This window comes from Equus quagga, chromosome 22 (genome assembly GCF_021613505.1).
Source record: "Equus quagga isolate Etosha38 chromosome 22, UCLA_HA_Equagga_1.0, whole genome shotgun sequence".
NCBI classification, from domain to species: domain Eukaryota; kingdom Metazoa; phylum Chordata; class Mammalia; order Perissodactyla; family Equidae; genus Equus; species Equus quagga.
The window spans coordinates 12,475,344-12,489,429 of NC_060288.1; the positions used below are offsets into that span (position 1 = coordinate 12,475,344).

The window sequence follows — 14,086 nt, forward strand, 5'->3', positions numbered from 1 at the left end:
AACACGAGTTAAAAATAATTGTAACTGAAAGGAGAAATAGACAAATCCACAATTACGATTGAAGTCTACAACATTCCTCTCAGTAATTGAACAACTAGATTGAAAATTAGTAAGGATATGAAAGTTTTAACACTATCAACCAATTTGACCAAACTGACATTTATAGAACAGACCAGGCTCCCAACAACAGAATACATTTATTTTCCAGTGCATGTGAGATATTCACCAAGACAGATGGTTTTCTAGGCCACAAAACCTTAATGAATTTAAAAGAATTGAAAGCATACGAAGGATGTACTTGGACCATAATGGAATTAGAGTAGAAATCAGAAATACTTTTGGAAACTCTCCAAGATATTTGAAAATTAAATAACATCTTTTTTTTTCTTTTTTTTGGTGAGGCAGATTCAGCCTGAGCTAACATCTGTTGCCAGTCTTCCTCTTTTTGCTTGAGGAAGATTGTTGCTGAGCTAACATCTGTGCCAATCTTCTTCTATTTTGTATGTAGGATGCCTCCAGAGCCTGGCTTGGTGAGTGGTATGTAGGTCTGTGCACAGGATCTGAACCCACGGAGTCCTTGAACTTAACCACTACGCCACCAGGCTGGCCCCAAATAACACTTTTAAATAACTCATGGTTCATGGAGAAAATCACAAGGGAAGCAAAAAAGTATATTGAATTAAATGAAAGTGAAAGCACAACGTATCAAAATTCATGAGATGTGTAGTTACAGCAGTGCTTAAAGGGAAATATAGACCATTAAATGCTTACATTAAAAAAGAATGTTACATTGCATGGACATATCACATTTTATTTATCCATTCCTCAGCTGATGGACGTTGAGTTGTTTCCACTTTTGGGCAATTATGAATAATGCTACTATGAACATTTGTGTACAAGTTTTTGTGTTGACATATGTTTTCATTTCTCTTAAATATGTACCTAGGAGTGGAATTGCTGGATCATGTGGTAATTCAATGGCTAACTTTTTGAGGAATTGCCATAATGTTTTGCAAAGTGGTGCATCATTTTACATTCCCACCAGTAACATGTGAGAGTTCCAATTTCTCCACATTTTTGCCAACACTTTGATTTGAGACACCCTATTGGATGTGAAATGGTATCTTATTGTGTTTTTGTTTTTGTTTTTAAAGATTTTATTTTTCCTTTTTCTCCCCAAAGCCCCCCAGTACATAGTTGTATATTTTTAGTTGTGAGTCCCTCTAGTTGTGGCATGTGGGACGTCAGCATGGCCTGACGAGTGGTGCCAAGTTGGCGCCCAGGATCTGAACCGGCGGAACCCTGGGCCGCCGAAGCGGAGTGCGTGAACTTAACCACTTGGCCATGGGGCCAGCCCCCTTATTGTAGTTTGCATTTCGCTAATGACTAATGATGTTGAGCATTTTTTCATGTGCTTAATGGCCATTTGTATATTTTCTTTTGAGAAATGTTTATTCAAATTCTTTGCCAATTTTAAAAATTAGGGGTTTTTTTTTGTTATAGAGTTTTTAAAAGAGTCTTTATTCTGGATACAAGTCTCTTACCACATACATGCTTTGCAAATATTTTCTTCCATTCTACAAGGTTGTCTTTTCACTTTCTTGATAGTGTCCTTTGAGGTACAAAAATTTTTAATTTTGGTGAAGTCAGTTTATTTGTCTTCTTGCTTGTGCTTTTGGTGGTATGTCTAAGAAAACATTGTCTATTCCAGCATCAGGAAGATTTACTCCTGTCTTTTCTTCTAAGAATTATAGTTTTAGCTCTTTCATTTAGATCTTAGATCATTTTGAATGAATTTTTGCATATGGTGTAATGTGTGGGTCCTGTGTCATTCTTTGGAAGGTTAAATATTTATTACTACATTGTAATATGTATTATTGTGTGACCCAGCCATTCTTCCACGCTTAGGTTTTTACCCACATTCACTCAAAATCCCTGTGTATTTATATCAACTTTACTCATAACTGCCAAAAACTGGAGACAACTCAGTGTCCTTTAACTATGCCTTAATTGCCCTTAAGTGTGCTACATCATTACAGTGGAATACAGGCCAGTAATAAAAAGGAACAAAGTACTGACATGCTTAACAACATAGATAAATATCAGGTATGTCATGCTTAGTGAAAGTAACCAGATTCAAAAGGCTGCGTGTTGTATTCCTATATTTATATGATATGTTTACAATATTTTTGGGAAACAGAACTGTAGGAACAGATAATAGATGAGTGGTTGCTAGGGGCTGGGGATGGAGAGAGCCGGTTGACCACGAAGGAGCGCAAGGATGTTTTTTGCGGTCGTGGAATTGTTCTATATTGCCACAGTGCTGGTGTTCACATGATTATACACTCGTTCAAACTTTAGGAACTGTACACCAAATTGTGTGAATTTTACTCTATATTAAGGTAAATTATACCTTATTTAAAAAAAGGAAAATTAAAAAGTAGTTGTTCAAAAGTATATTTTTCTGTTGAGGATGGTGTCTCTCCCATTGTAAAGCAATTTTCAAAGACTTATCTCAAGGTTTCTTTTATTTACTGTTTGTACTGGTGTCATTTTATCCTCACTAAAAAGTGCCATTGCTCAGTTGCATTTCAACAGGATCACTAAGCACAGCCGATGCTGTCAAATTCCTTTCATCCTTCTCAGCCATAGTCAGCTCTGGGCATGAATCTGCCCAGTTGCGCCATCACACAGATTTGGGCAAACCATGCCTGTTCTTTTGCTTTTTTTTTTTTTTTTTTGCTGAGGAAGATTGCCTTGAGCTAACATCCATTGCCCATCCTCTTCTTCTTTTTTTGCTTGAGGAAATTAGCCCTGAGCTAACATCTGTGCCAGTTTTCCTTTATTTTTTTGGACATCTCCACAGCATGGCTGGTGAGCGGAGTAGGTCCGCACCTAGGATCCAAACCCGCAAACCCGGACTGAAGGAGAGTGCATGGAACTTTAGCTACTCGGCCACCAGGCCAGGCCCAGCATGCCTGTTCTTTACAGATGTCCAGCATGTAACACCACGCTAGTGACAGAATCCTCAACAAGTATTTGTTGGAATGCCGAGAATGAAATGTCAGTTGTCTGTATAATCGTATGTTAAGTTATACTTTTTAAGGAAGAGAAATCTAAAGCCCTGTGTATTAGTTTTCTATTGTTGCTATAACAAATTACCACAAACCTAGTGGCTTAAAACAACACGAAGTTCCTAATTTACTTTCTGTTCTGGCGGTCAGAAGTCTAAAATGGCTCAGAGGGCTGCAGTCCTTCTGGAGGCTCTTGGGGAGAATCCGTTTTTTCGCCTTTTCCAGCTTCTAGAGGCGCCCAGATTCCTTGGCTCCTGGCCCTGCGTCACTCTGATGTCTGCTTCTCTTGTCACATCATCTCTGCCTCTCCCCTTTCCTGATAAGGACCCTGGTGGTTTCATTGGGATCACCCAGATAATCCAGGATAATCACCCTGTCTCAGGATTTTTAATCACATCTTCAAAGTCCCTTTTACCATACAAGGTAATATATTCACAGATTCTGGGGTTTAAGATGTAGACATCTTTGAGGGGGACGTTTTTCTTCTGTCACACAAGGGAAATTATTTTGGTATTGTCTGAAATTTAGGATTATTACTTCAGGGGATGAGGTAAATTGAGAAATGTCCTAATTTCTGCAAGTGCAAAATAAATAACAACACTTGTAAAGGAAAAGGGATGCATCTTAAGTAAAGGAAAATGCAGGAAGATGTGGTGTGTTGCTGTTTGAGAGTCTGCTTTTTCTTCTTTTTGTTGATGGCAAAGATGTGCCTTAACTTGAACACTCTTAGAACACTATGGCCTAATGTGGATGCAAGAAAAAGCAATAAGTGCATTAATTATTAGTAAGTATGATCTTTATTATTCTTAGGTTGTCATTTGTGTATTTAAAAATTATACTATTAATATATAAATACCTCTGCATATTAAAATATTTGTCAATAATTGTATAGAGCAAAAATGAAAATTCTTACTCCTTTCTCTTTGGGCATATGTATTGGTGTGTATTTTTGTAGACTTTTATGATGTATTTAATATGTATATACTTTTTGCTTTTAGAGAAATTTTTAGAATTTTAGTTTTTTGTGTAAATGAGGTCACTCTTTATCTGTTAGCCAGTCCTCTTCTTAGGTGTTTAATACTGCCTTCATTAAAGGCGTTAGCACCCAGAAATGCGAGATGAGAGGTGTTAGATGATGGTGACTATAACTATAACAGACAGACAGTGCTTTTCTCTTTGCACTGCTTATTATTCTCAGTGCTTTACGAATGTTAGCTCATTTAGTCCCTGCGACTCTATGAGACAGGTGTTATTGTTATCCCCATTTTACAGATCAGGAAACGGAGGCAGGTTAAGTAACTTGCCTCCCTTTACGTAGTTAGGATGTGGGGTAACTGGGTTCACACCCAGGTAGTCTGGCTCTACAGTCTGTACTATACTGTCTGCTGATTGTGCATTTCACAGGGAAGTTCTGGGGAGAGCCAAAATGTGAATGAGGTATGCAGAACCTCATTAATGAGTGTGCTTATTTTCTTTCCTTCTCTGCCATACTTTCTGTTGCACAATTTTTATTCTTAGCTCAAGTGGGACAGGAGTCTCTTCAATTGAAAGGGTCAAATCTGAGTTTATAAATTCTAGCCTGCTTTGTTTTTCTTTTCTGTTAAAAGACAGTAGACTTCTAGATCAGTTCCTATTTTATTTACCCTTACTGTTTAGAGCATGCCTGGCTTTCATGATACTTGGAGATCTTCTGCTAAAACGAATCATCTGCCTTTAAATTTGTTGTCCCCTAATCATTTGCTGGTTTCAAAAAAAGAAAAGCTATTGGTAGAAAAAGAAAAGAGAATGCCTAGATTTTGGTTTCTAAATACCATTCTCTAGTAAAAGGAGTCAAGACTCCTTAGTAAAATAGTTGCTTCCAAGTTTGGGGAAATACAAGATGAACTTGGAACATCGTTTGGCAACAGAAAGTAAGAGTCCTCAAACAAACAAAAAAACAAAAAATAAAAAATAAAAAGGGAAGCAAGTCAAAAAGGGAGGAATAATCTGCAGGGGCATTCAATGACAGCGCCAAGATGTTTGGATAAAAAAATAAATAATGATAGTAATGGATTATAATTCATGAAAAAAATAAGTATCCATGAGTCCATACTAAATTAAATAAACAATTGAATAAATAAATTGGAGAAAGAACAGCTCTTCCTTACAGTAGAATTCTGATTCACACATATGGAAAGAATGATGGAAATAATTTGTCATTAGGCAAACCCACAAGTAATAATTGTTGTGGGCAGAACAGTCAATGGATACTAAAATTAGTGAGCAAAAGTATGAGAAACAAGGTATTTGCTTAGCCTCAGTAATCTCCCCATGAGATACTTACTAATTACAAGGGGAAAAATAATAGCTTCGTGGTGGAGAAATCTGACAGATACCAGCTTAACCAATGATGAGTTTAACAGCCCTAGTAATAAGACATATTGACATCATGTATCCTTCATATTATGCACAGAGAAGGGCACACCATCATTTCTGTGATATTCTTGCCCAAAATGCATAATTTTGGTTTAATCATGAGGAAATATCAGACAACCCCGAATTGAAGGCCATTCTGTAAAATAACTGACCAAAACTCTTCAGAAGTGTTATAGTCATGAGAGACAAAGAAAGACTGGGCACACTTAGAGATGGGAAGAAACCAAGGAGACATGACAGCTAAACACAGTGTGGGATCCTCAGCTGGATCCTGGACCAGGAAGAGGACACTGGCAGTAAAACTAAAGAAATTTGAATAAGGTGTGTGGATTAGTTAATAGGCTTGTATCACTGTTTATTAGTTTCAGTAATTTTACTAAGATTATATAAAGTGTTAACATTAGGGGATCCTGGGTAAAGGGTGTACAGGAACTTTGTTATCTTTGCAACTTTTCTGTTCATGTAAAATTATTTAAAATAAAGTTTAAAAGTGTAAAAGGAAAACAGATACTCTGTGGTGCCTCGACAATAGTAGACAATAGCATTTCATACATTCAGTAGTCAAATTGATAAGGACTTGCTAGGGTCACTGCTGCTATTAGTGGGAAACTTAGGAAAATAGAATTCCTTGCTATCCAGCAGCTTATAGCTGTTCAAGAGGCTGAAAAAGTCATGCAAGCAAACAGTTGTTATCTGTTAACTGATTTCTATAATGTATGCAGATGAAAAGTGAGCATAAAGGAGAAAGAGCCCCTAATATATCTTGAAAATACAAAAATTTTTATTTAGAGCTGTTTTAGGATTTAAATAACTTTGTGCCCAGGTTGAATTCTTTGTAGGAGATTGTCATTTTTGTATTTGGTCACCGTCAACAAAAAGCCTTTCAGTGTGTGGCAGAAAACATTTCCTAAGTTTCACCAGAGTCCGCACTATTTAGGCGTCATTTGCTTCATGTAGCATGTATTGAAATAAGAAAGAAAGGAGGAAGGAGGAAAGGAGGGAGAAGGAGAAAAATCCAGTCCAGCACAGTATTGCCTGCCTGCTTTATTCATAGCTTGTGAATGGCCCATGCTGATAGCCTACGGGAAGGTTAACAGCCCTGGAATGAAAGGAGGGGGTGAAAGGAGGAGGTGGTGCTGTCACTGCCTTGATGAGGCTTCCAGAGATCCTGTTCACATTTTTGTGCATGAGGCCTGTTGTGACTAGGAGGCCCCGGTGAACACCCGGCCCTGGGTGAATAGCCCTGGGTGAATAGCCCTGGGTGCTCAGGGAGCTTCCCCTTTTTTTGCATTCCAGAGTGCATGTAGCTTATGATTTGCCATTACAAGAAATTTTCTTGTGTTGGAAAGTAGATGTTGATAAGCAGTTAGTTGAGCCTGTGTTTAGGGACAGAACTGAAGATGCAAACAAGTTTAATTTCAGACATCTCCCAATTGTGATCTCTTTTGGATGCAAAACTAGTGATGTGGCAGAGGGGCCATGGGTCTCTGAAGACAAGATGTAGGCTGGACGAAAGGCCTTTCTCCTCTGTTTCATAGCGGCCAAAAGACAGTGTTTCTATCTCAGTGTCCTGCTCCCTCCCCCCTTATAACTTCTTAGTCACCCATCCCCAAGTTATTTGATTTCAAAATAAATTGTTATAGCTCCTTACTTCCGTATAAAACTTTGGTTCCCTATCTCCCTATGTGTTTCTTTTTACTGATAGGAGAGGAAATGGAGTACACTGGCATCGGAATGAGCAGGAATTTTGAACTATTGCAGTGGAGAGAACTGATTGTTAAAGGAGAGTGTCAGCTGCTTTTCTTCCCCAGGAAAGCAGGGAGACCTCAACTACATCCCTTCATGTACCAGACTCTAAACATAGACGACTGCTGTCTGATCTGTAATGACGCAGTTCGCGTCCCAGGCCCCTCTGCTACTCAGTGTCCAGCATTTGCATGTTCTTGTCTTGCTTCCTTTGTTTTTATAATGAAATCTCAGATGTGCTTATTTAGGCCAGAGGAGATAATATTGAAGCCTGGATTTCCATCACTCAAATACCATATAGCTTGTCAACACCTATTGTAAAATAACCACTATCTTGTTGGCACAGAGTTTCAGAAACTGTGGAGGAGTGTCACTGTGGATTCAATGGATGAGGAGAAAATTGAAGAATATCTGAAACGACAGGGTATTTCTTCCATGCAGGAATCTGGACCAAAGAAAGTGGTATGTAATCTCTAGAAAAAAATGAAATCCTCTTTTCAAACTGTTAGCCTGCTTCCTCTTCACCTCTCTGAAAAGCTGAATTTACTCCTTTCCAGTTTTTTCTCAGTGTCCTAATCCAGTGATCTTGGTCAGATGCAAACCAGATCATGTCTGGTTTATTGAGGGCCAGCTGATCTCTTTGCCCTCAGGTGCTCCTCCCCAAGCATGTGAACGCTTTCCCCATCAGCCCTCCAGCCTCTGTTGTAGTGGTGCCTACTCTTAAGCTCCAGCCATAACAAACTTTTTTGGGTGCCCACTTGTTGCCCTCTCAGTTTCTAGCAGGAGCCTGCTTCAATCATCTTGGCCTTGAAGGCCTTAGTTGTGCTCCCCTCCCCCTTTTCCATGAGCCGTGTGGTCTTGGAGCCTGTGTGGTCTTGGAGCCTGGCTCTGCGTTCGACCTGATCACATTGAATTGTCCTTGTTGACTTTCAGATCCCTTAGATACCAGATATTACTGTCTTTATAGCCCCAAATCCTGCTCAGAGGAGGGATTTGTAATTGAATGAAGATTTGTGAATTGCCTTTTAACAGCTACAGAGCTAGGATGTGGATAATTCGCCAGAACCCTGGCCTGTAGCTGCTCGGCCTCCCTCCCTCTTTCCCTCCTCCACCACCAGGCTTTGTAGCTGCTTGCCTTCTTTTTGATTTTGTGTGTGTGTGTGTGTGTTCAGTGAATTTTTAGGACTCCTTAAAAGGGAAGATTTATTGCCAGCGATCTCCATGAATTAATGTAATGGCAGCATTTTATGGTTTCCTATCATTGCTTAGTTTTGTTAATTTTTTTTGTCTTGTGAGGTTAATATTTCAAGTATACAGAAAAGAATAGAGAATTATTTTAACAAATCTTTGTTTAATCATCCACTTCCTAATTTTGCCATCTCTATTTTGCCATATTCACTTCAGATCTTTTTTAAATGGTAATCGTGGATATATTTTTAAACTTGGTAATAGAGGTGAAAATCCATCTATAAATGTGCCAGCCCATTTATTCCAGGTGGAGGTATACCATTCATCATGACAGAAAGCACTGGTTCTCGTTTGTGGTTGGGGATTGTGTTGGGATTTGTTTGTGAAGCTGAAAAAAAGGTCAAAAAGCCTGCATATTCTTGCTGCTGGCTTCTGGGCATCTTTAGGACTCCTCACCGTTCTGCCCCTCTAAGGAGTTATTGTTTCTAACTGTTTTTACTTTTCCCTATAGGCCCCTATTCAGAGAAGGAAAAAGCCTGCTTCTCAGAAAAAGCGACGGTTCAAGACTCACAATGAACACTTGGCTGGAGTGCTCAAGGACTACTCGGACATTGCCCCCAGCAAATAGTGAACAGTTGTGTCCATGAGCAAAGAGTTACAAAGTCAAGATCTTTCTTGTTGATGCTGGGCTCTGACGACTGTCTTCCCATTCTACTTCTTAGGACTGAGGAGAGGAGCATTCAGTTTACAGGACAAGTGCAAATTACCAAACTCAAAGCTTATTTTAATTGAATAGGCTAATGAGAAATGTGATAGTCCCTGTTAACCTTCTGTTACTTCTTAGGGGAAAGGCACATAGCATGGCATGCACGTGTCTTTGCTATTTATCTCTACTTCTAAGTGGTTCCTGGTTCCATTTTTCCTCTTTTATTACTTTAGAACAGGTTTGCAGATAGTCTTGAATGCAATATTTGTTTATTCCAGAAGGACATATTTATAATAAAATCATTGTAGAAGGAGCTCTAAGATGTTCCTGAATTCAGTTTGTTTCTTTCCATTCTTGGCAATTACATTTGGAAGCTCCAGCCTTTAACTCCCACAGGGTGCATATTTGGGACATCATTGAAAACTGTGATCTGTGCTGTGTTGCTGAGCATATGGATTTTACAACTGGAACATGAAGTGTGCCTCTTGTTGGCAAGTGCGGCAATAAAGATAGACTATGTCTGACTTTTAGTGTTTACTTTTAAAAGGATACATCAATATTTATCCTCTTGTATTTCACAAGTCATGGTCTCATGCCATCCCCAACAAAGATACATAAAGTCTTCTTGCCAACCTGAACATCACCTTTACCATGTCGCAGCCCTCACGGGACTTAACCCTGAGGTTCTTCTTAGAGACTTCCTCTGTCTCCTCATCACTGGCTGAGCTCATGAGAGCCATTATCACATGTGAGGGTTCTTAAGAGTCATAGTGACTTACAGGAAGGAAATCTGTCGTCATTCCAGCCTTCTATGGCAAACTACCCATTTTCCTTATCTGTGCTTGTGATGTGGTCTGTGATGGTCCTTTGGGTTGATCCTTACAGTGCTCATATCATAAAATTGAAATTGTAGTGGATTAAAAAAACAAGGTATAGCGTTCTCAGAAAAGGTGTAACGATAACCCAAAGGAGTGAGTACTTTGTGCAGATGACAAGGAACCTTTTTGCTGTTTTAGTTCTTTTTATCCTTTCTATTTACTTTTCATCCATTTCTAGTGTTATCTTATTGCTTACCTCTTTCTTACATCCAAGCGCCAGAACATGGCATGAGAAGATGTAAAACTGAGGCTCCCCATGGTAATTTAGAACACAGGAAACTCAACATGTCTTGCTTCTTAAGAGTTTTTGTGCTAGTAAGGAGGAACTTTAATGTCTCACGTTGTAAAACTAATTTTGCTGTAAAAAATCTGGAGCAAGCTTATCTCCAAGTACTTTTTGTGGTCTTTACACACTGTCCTGTGTTTTGTTCCCCTCAAGTTTTATTGAGATATAATTGACATAACAGCAATGTATAAATTTAGGCTGTACAGCATAATGATCTGACGTACAGATACTGTGAAATAATTACCACAGTAATTTTAGTTAACATCTATCATCTCATATATATCTCAATGGATATATATTTTTTTCCTTGTGATGAGCAAGGATTTACTCTTAGGATTTACTCTCAACTTTCATATATATCATACAACAGTATTAACTGTAGTCCTCAAGTTGTACATTATATCCTTTAGTACATTTATCTTATAACTGGAAGTTGTACCTTTTCACCACCTTCATCCAGTTTCCCCTTCTCCCACCCCCTGCCTCTGGTAACCACAAAATCTGATTTCTATTTCTATGAGTTTTTTTGTTTTTTTTAAAGAATTCACATATAAGTGAGCTCTCATGGTATGTGTCTTTCTCTGTCTGACTTACTTCACTTAGCATAATGCCCTCAGGGTCCATCCCTGTTGTTTACACACATACATACCACATCATCTTTATTCAGTCATCTGTTGGTGGACACTTAGGTTGTTCCCATGTCTTGACTATTGTATATAATGCTGCTGTGAACAGGGGAGTGCAGATATCTCTTTGACATAGTGTTTTCACTTCCTTTGGATATATTCCCAGAAGTGGAATTGTGGATCATATGGTGCACCAACGGTGCACAAGGGTTCCCTTTTCTCCACATCCTCTCTAGCGTTCCTCTCTTGTCTTTCTGATGCTAGCCATTCTAACAGGCTAGCATCAAACTCTTTCATTGTGGTGAGTGATATCTCATTGTGATTTTGATTTGCATTTCCCTACTGATTAGTGATATTGAGCATCTTTTCATGTACCTGTTGGCTATTTGTATATCTTCTTTGGAAAAATGTTCAGATCCTTTGCTCATTTTTAATTGGATTATTTGGGGTTTTTTGCAATTGAGTTGTATGAATTCTTTTTATATTTTGGATATTAATCCTTTATCAGATATGTATGACTTGCAAATATTTTTTCCTATTCTGCAAGTTGTCTTTTCATTTTGATTCTTGTGCTGTGCAGAAGCTTTTTAGTTAGATGTAGTCCCACTTGTCTATTTATGATTTATTGCTTGTGGCTTGATTTGTTGCTTTAGGCATCGTATCCAAAAAATCACTGCAAGACCTGGGTCAAAAAGCTTTTTTCTGAGCCAGCTCTGATGATCTAGTGGTTAAAGTTTGGCACACTCCACTTTGGTGGCCTGGGTTTGGTTCCCAGGCATGGAACCACACCGCTCATCTGTCATTAGCCATGCGGTGGCAGCAGCTCACATAGAAGAACTAAAAGGATGTACAACTAGAATATACAACTATGTACTGGGGCTTTGGGAAGGGGGAAAAAAACCAGAGAGGAAGACTGGCGACAGATGTTAGCTCATGGTGAATCTTTCTCAGCAAAAAAGAAAAAAGAAGCTTCTTCCCTATGTTTTCTTCTAGGAGTTTTATAGTTTCTGGTCTTACATTTAAGCCTTTAATCCATTTTGAGTCAATTTTTGTGAGTGTTGTAAGATAAGAGTCTAGATTCATTCTTTTTTTTTTTTTTTGTATATTTTATTTATTTATTTATTTTTTTTATTAATGTTATGGTAGATTACAACCTTGTGAAATTTCAGTTGTACATTTTTGTTAGTCATGTTGTGGGTACACCACTTCCCCCTCCGTACCCTCCCCCCACCCCCCCTTTTCCCTGGTAACCACCGATCAGATCTCCTTCTCAGTATACTAATTTCCACCTATGAGTGGAGTCATATAGAGTTCGTCTTTCTCTGACTGACTTATTTCGCTTAACATAATGCCCTCGAGGTCCATCCACGTTGTTGTGAATGGGCCAATTTCGTCTTTTTTTTTGGCTGAGTAGTATTCCATTGTGTATATATACCACATCTTCTTTATCCAATCATCAGTTTCTGGGCATGTAGGCTGGTTCCACGTCTTGGCTATTGTAAATAATGCTGCGATGAACATAGGGGTGCAACGGACTCTTGAGATATCTGATATCAGGTTCTTAGGATAGATACCCAGTAATGGGATGGCTGGGTCATAGGGTATTTCTATTTTTAACTTTTTGAGAAATCTCCATACTGTTTTCCATAGTGGCTGTACCAGTTTGCATTCCCACCAACAGTGTATGAGGGTTCCTCTTTCTCCACAACCTCTCCAACATTTGTCGTTCTTGGTTTTGGATGTTTTTGCCAATCTAACGGGGGTAAGGTGATATCTTAGTGTAGTTTTGATTTGCATTTCCCTGATGATTAGCGATGATGAACATCTTTTCATGTGTCTATTGGCCATATTCATATCTTCTTTTGAGAAATGTCTGTTCATGTCCTCTGCCCATTTTTTGATCGGGTTGTTTGTTTTTTTGTTGTTAAGCAGTGTGAGTTCTTTGTATATTATGGAGATTAACCCTTTGTCGGATAAGTGGCTTGTAAATATTTTTTCCCAATTAGTGAGCTGTTTTTTTGTTTCAATTCTGTTTTCCCTTGCCTTGAAGAAGCTCTTTAGTCTGATGAAGTCCCATTTGTTTATTCTTTCTATTGTTTCCCTCAACTGAGGAGTTACAGTGTCCGAAAAGATTCTTTTGAAACTGATGTCAAAGAGTGTACTGCCTATATTCTCTTCCAAAAGACTTATTGTCTCAGGCCTAATCTTTAGGTCTTTGATCCATTTTGAGTTTATTTTGGTGTGTGGTGAAAAAGAATGGTCAATTTTCAATCTTTTGCATGTGGCTGTCCAGTTTTCCCAGCACCATTTGTTGAAGAGACTTTCTTTTCTCCATTGTAGGGCCTCTGCTCCTTTGTCGAAGATTAGCTGTCCATAGATGTGTGGTTTTATCTCTGGGCTTTCAATTCTGTTCCATTGATCTGTGGACCTGTTTTTGTACCAGTACCATGCTGTTTTGATCACTGTAGCTTTGTAGTATGTTTTGAAATCGGGGATTGTGATTCCGCCGGCTTTGTTTTTCTTGCTCAGGATTGCTTTAGCAATTCGCGGTCTTTTGTTCCCCCATATGAATTTTAGGATTGTTTGTTCAATTTCTGTGAAGAATGTTCTTGGGATTCTGATTGGGATAGCATTGAATCTGTATATTGCTTTAGGTAGTATGGACATTTTAACTATGTTTATTCTTCCAATCCATGTGCAAGGAATGTTTTTCCATCTCTTTATGTCATCGCCTATTTCTTTCAAGAAAGTCTTGTAGTTTTCATTGTATAGATCCTTCACTTCCTTGGTTAAGTTTATCCCAAGGTATTTTATTCTTTTCGTTGCGATTGTGAATGGGATAGAGTTCTTGAGTTCTTTTTCTGTTAGTTTATTGTTAGTGTATAGAAATGCTACTGATTTATGCACGTTAATTTTATACCCTGCTACTTTGCTGTAGTTGTTGATTATTTCTAATAGTTTTTCTGTGGATTCTTTGGGGTTTTCTATGTATAGGATCATGTCGTCTGCAAACAACGAGAGTTTTACTTCTTCGTTACCTATTTGGATTCCTTTTATTTCTTTTTCCTGCCGAATTGCTCTGGCCAGCACCTCCAGTACTATGCTGAATAGGAGTGGTGAAAGTGGGCACCCTTGTCTTGTTCCTGTCCTCAGAGGGATGGCTTTCA

The 14,086-nt window shown here is 38.5% G+C and overlaps 1 protein-coding gene across 2 annotated transcripts in view; it reads left to right on the forward strand.

Annotated features, from left to right (window-relative positions):
• The window catches only part of GTF2E2 (general transcription factor IIE subunit 2), a 76,329-nt gene extending 66,676 nt beyond the window's left edge, over nucleotides 1–9,653 (forward strand). For both annotated transcript variants that reach the window (XM_046648787.1, XM_046648786.1), the window contains 2 exons: nucleotides 7,582–7,697; nucleotides 8,935–9,653. In XM_046648787.1, the coding sequence (XP_046504743.1) occupies nucleotides 7,582–7,697; nucleotides 8,935–9,051 (233 nt within the window). In that variant the 3' untranslated portion in view covers nucleotides 9,052–9,653. The remainder of the gene's footprint in view (nucleotides 1–7,581; nucleotides 7,698–8,934) is intronic.
• The last annotated feature ends 4,433 nt before the right edge of the window (nucleotides 9,654–14,086 follow it).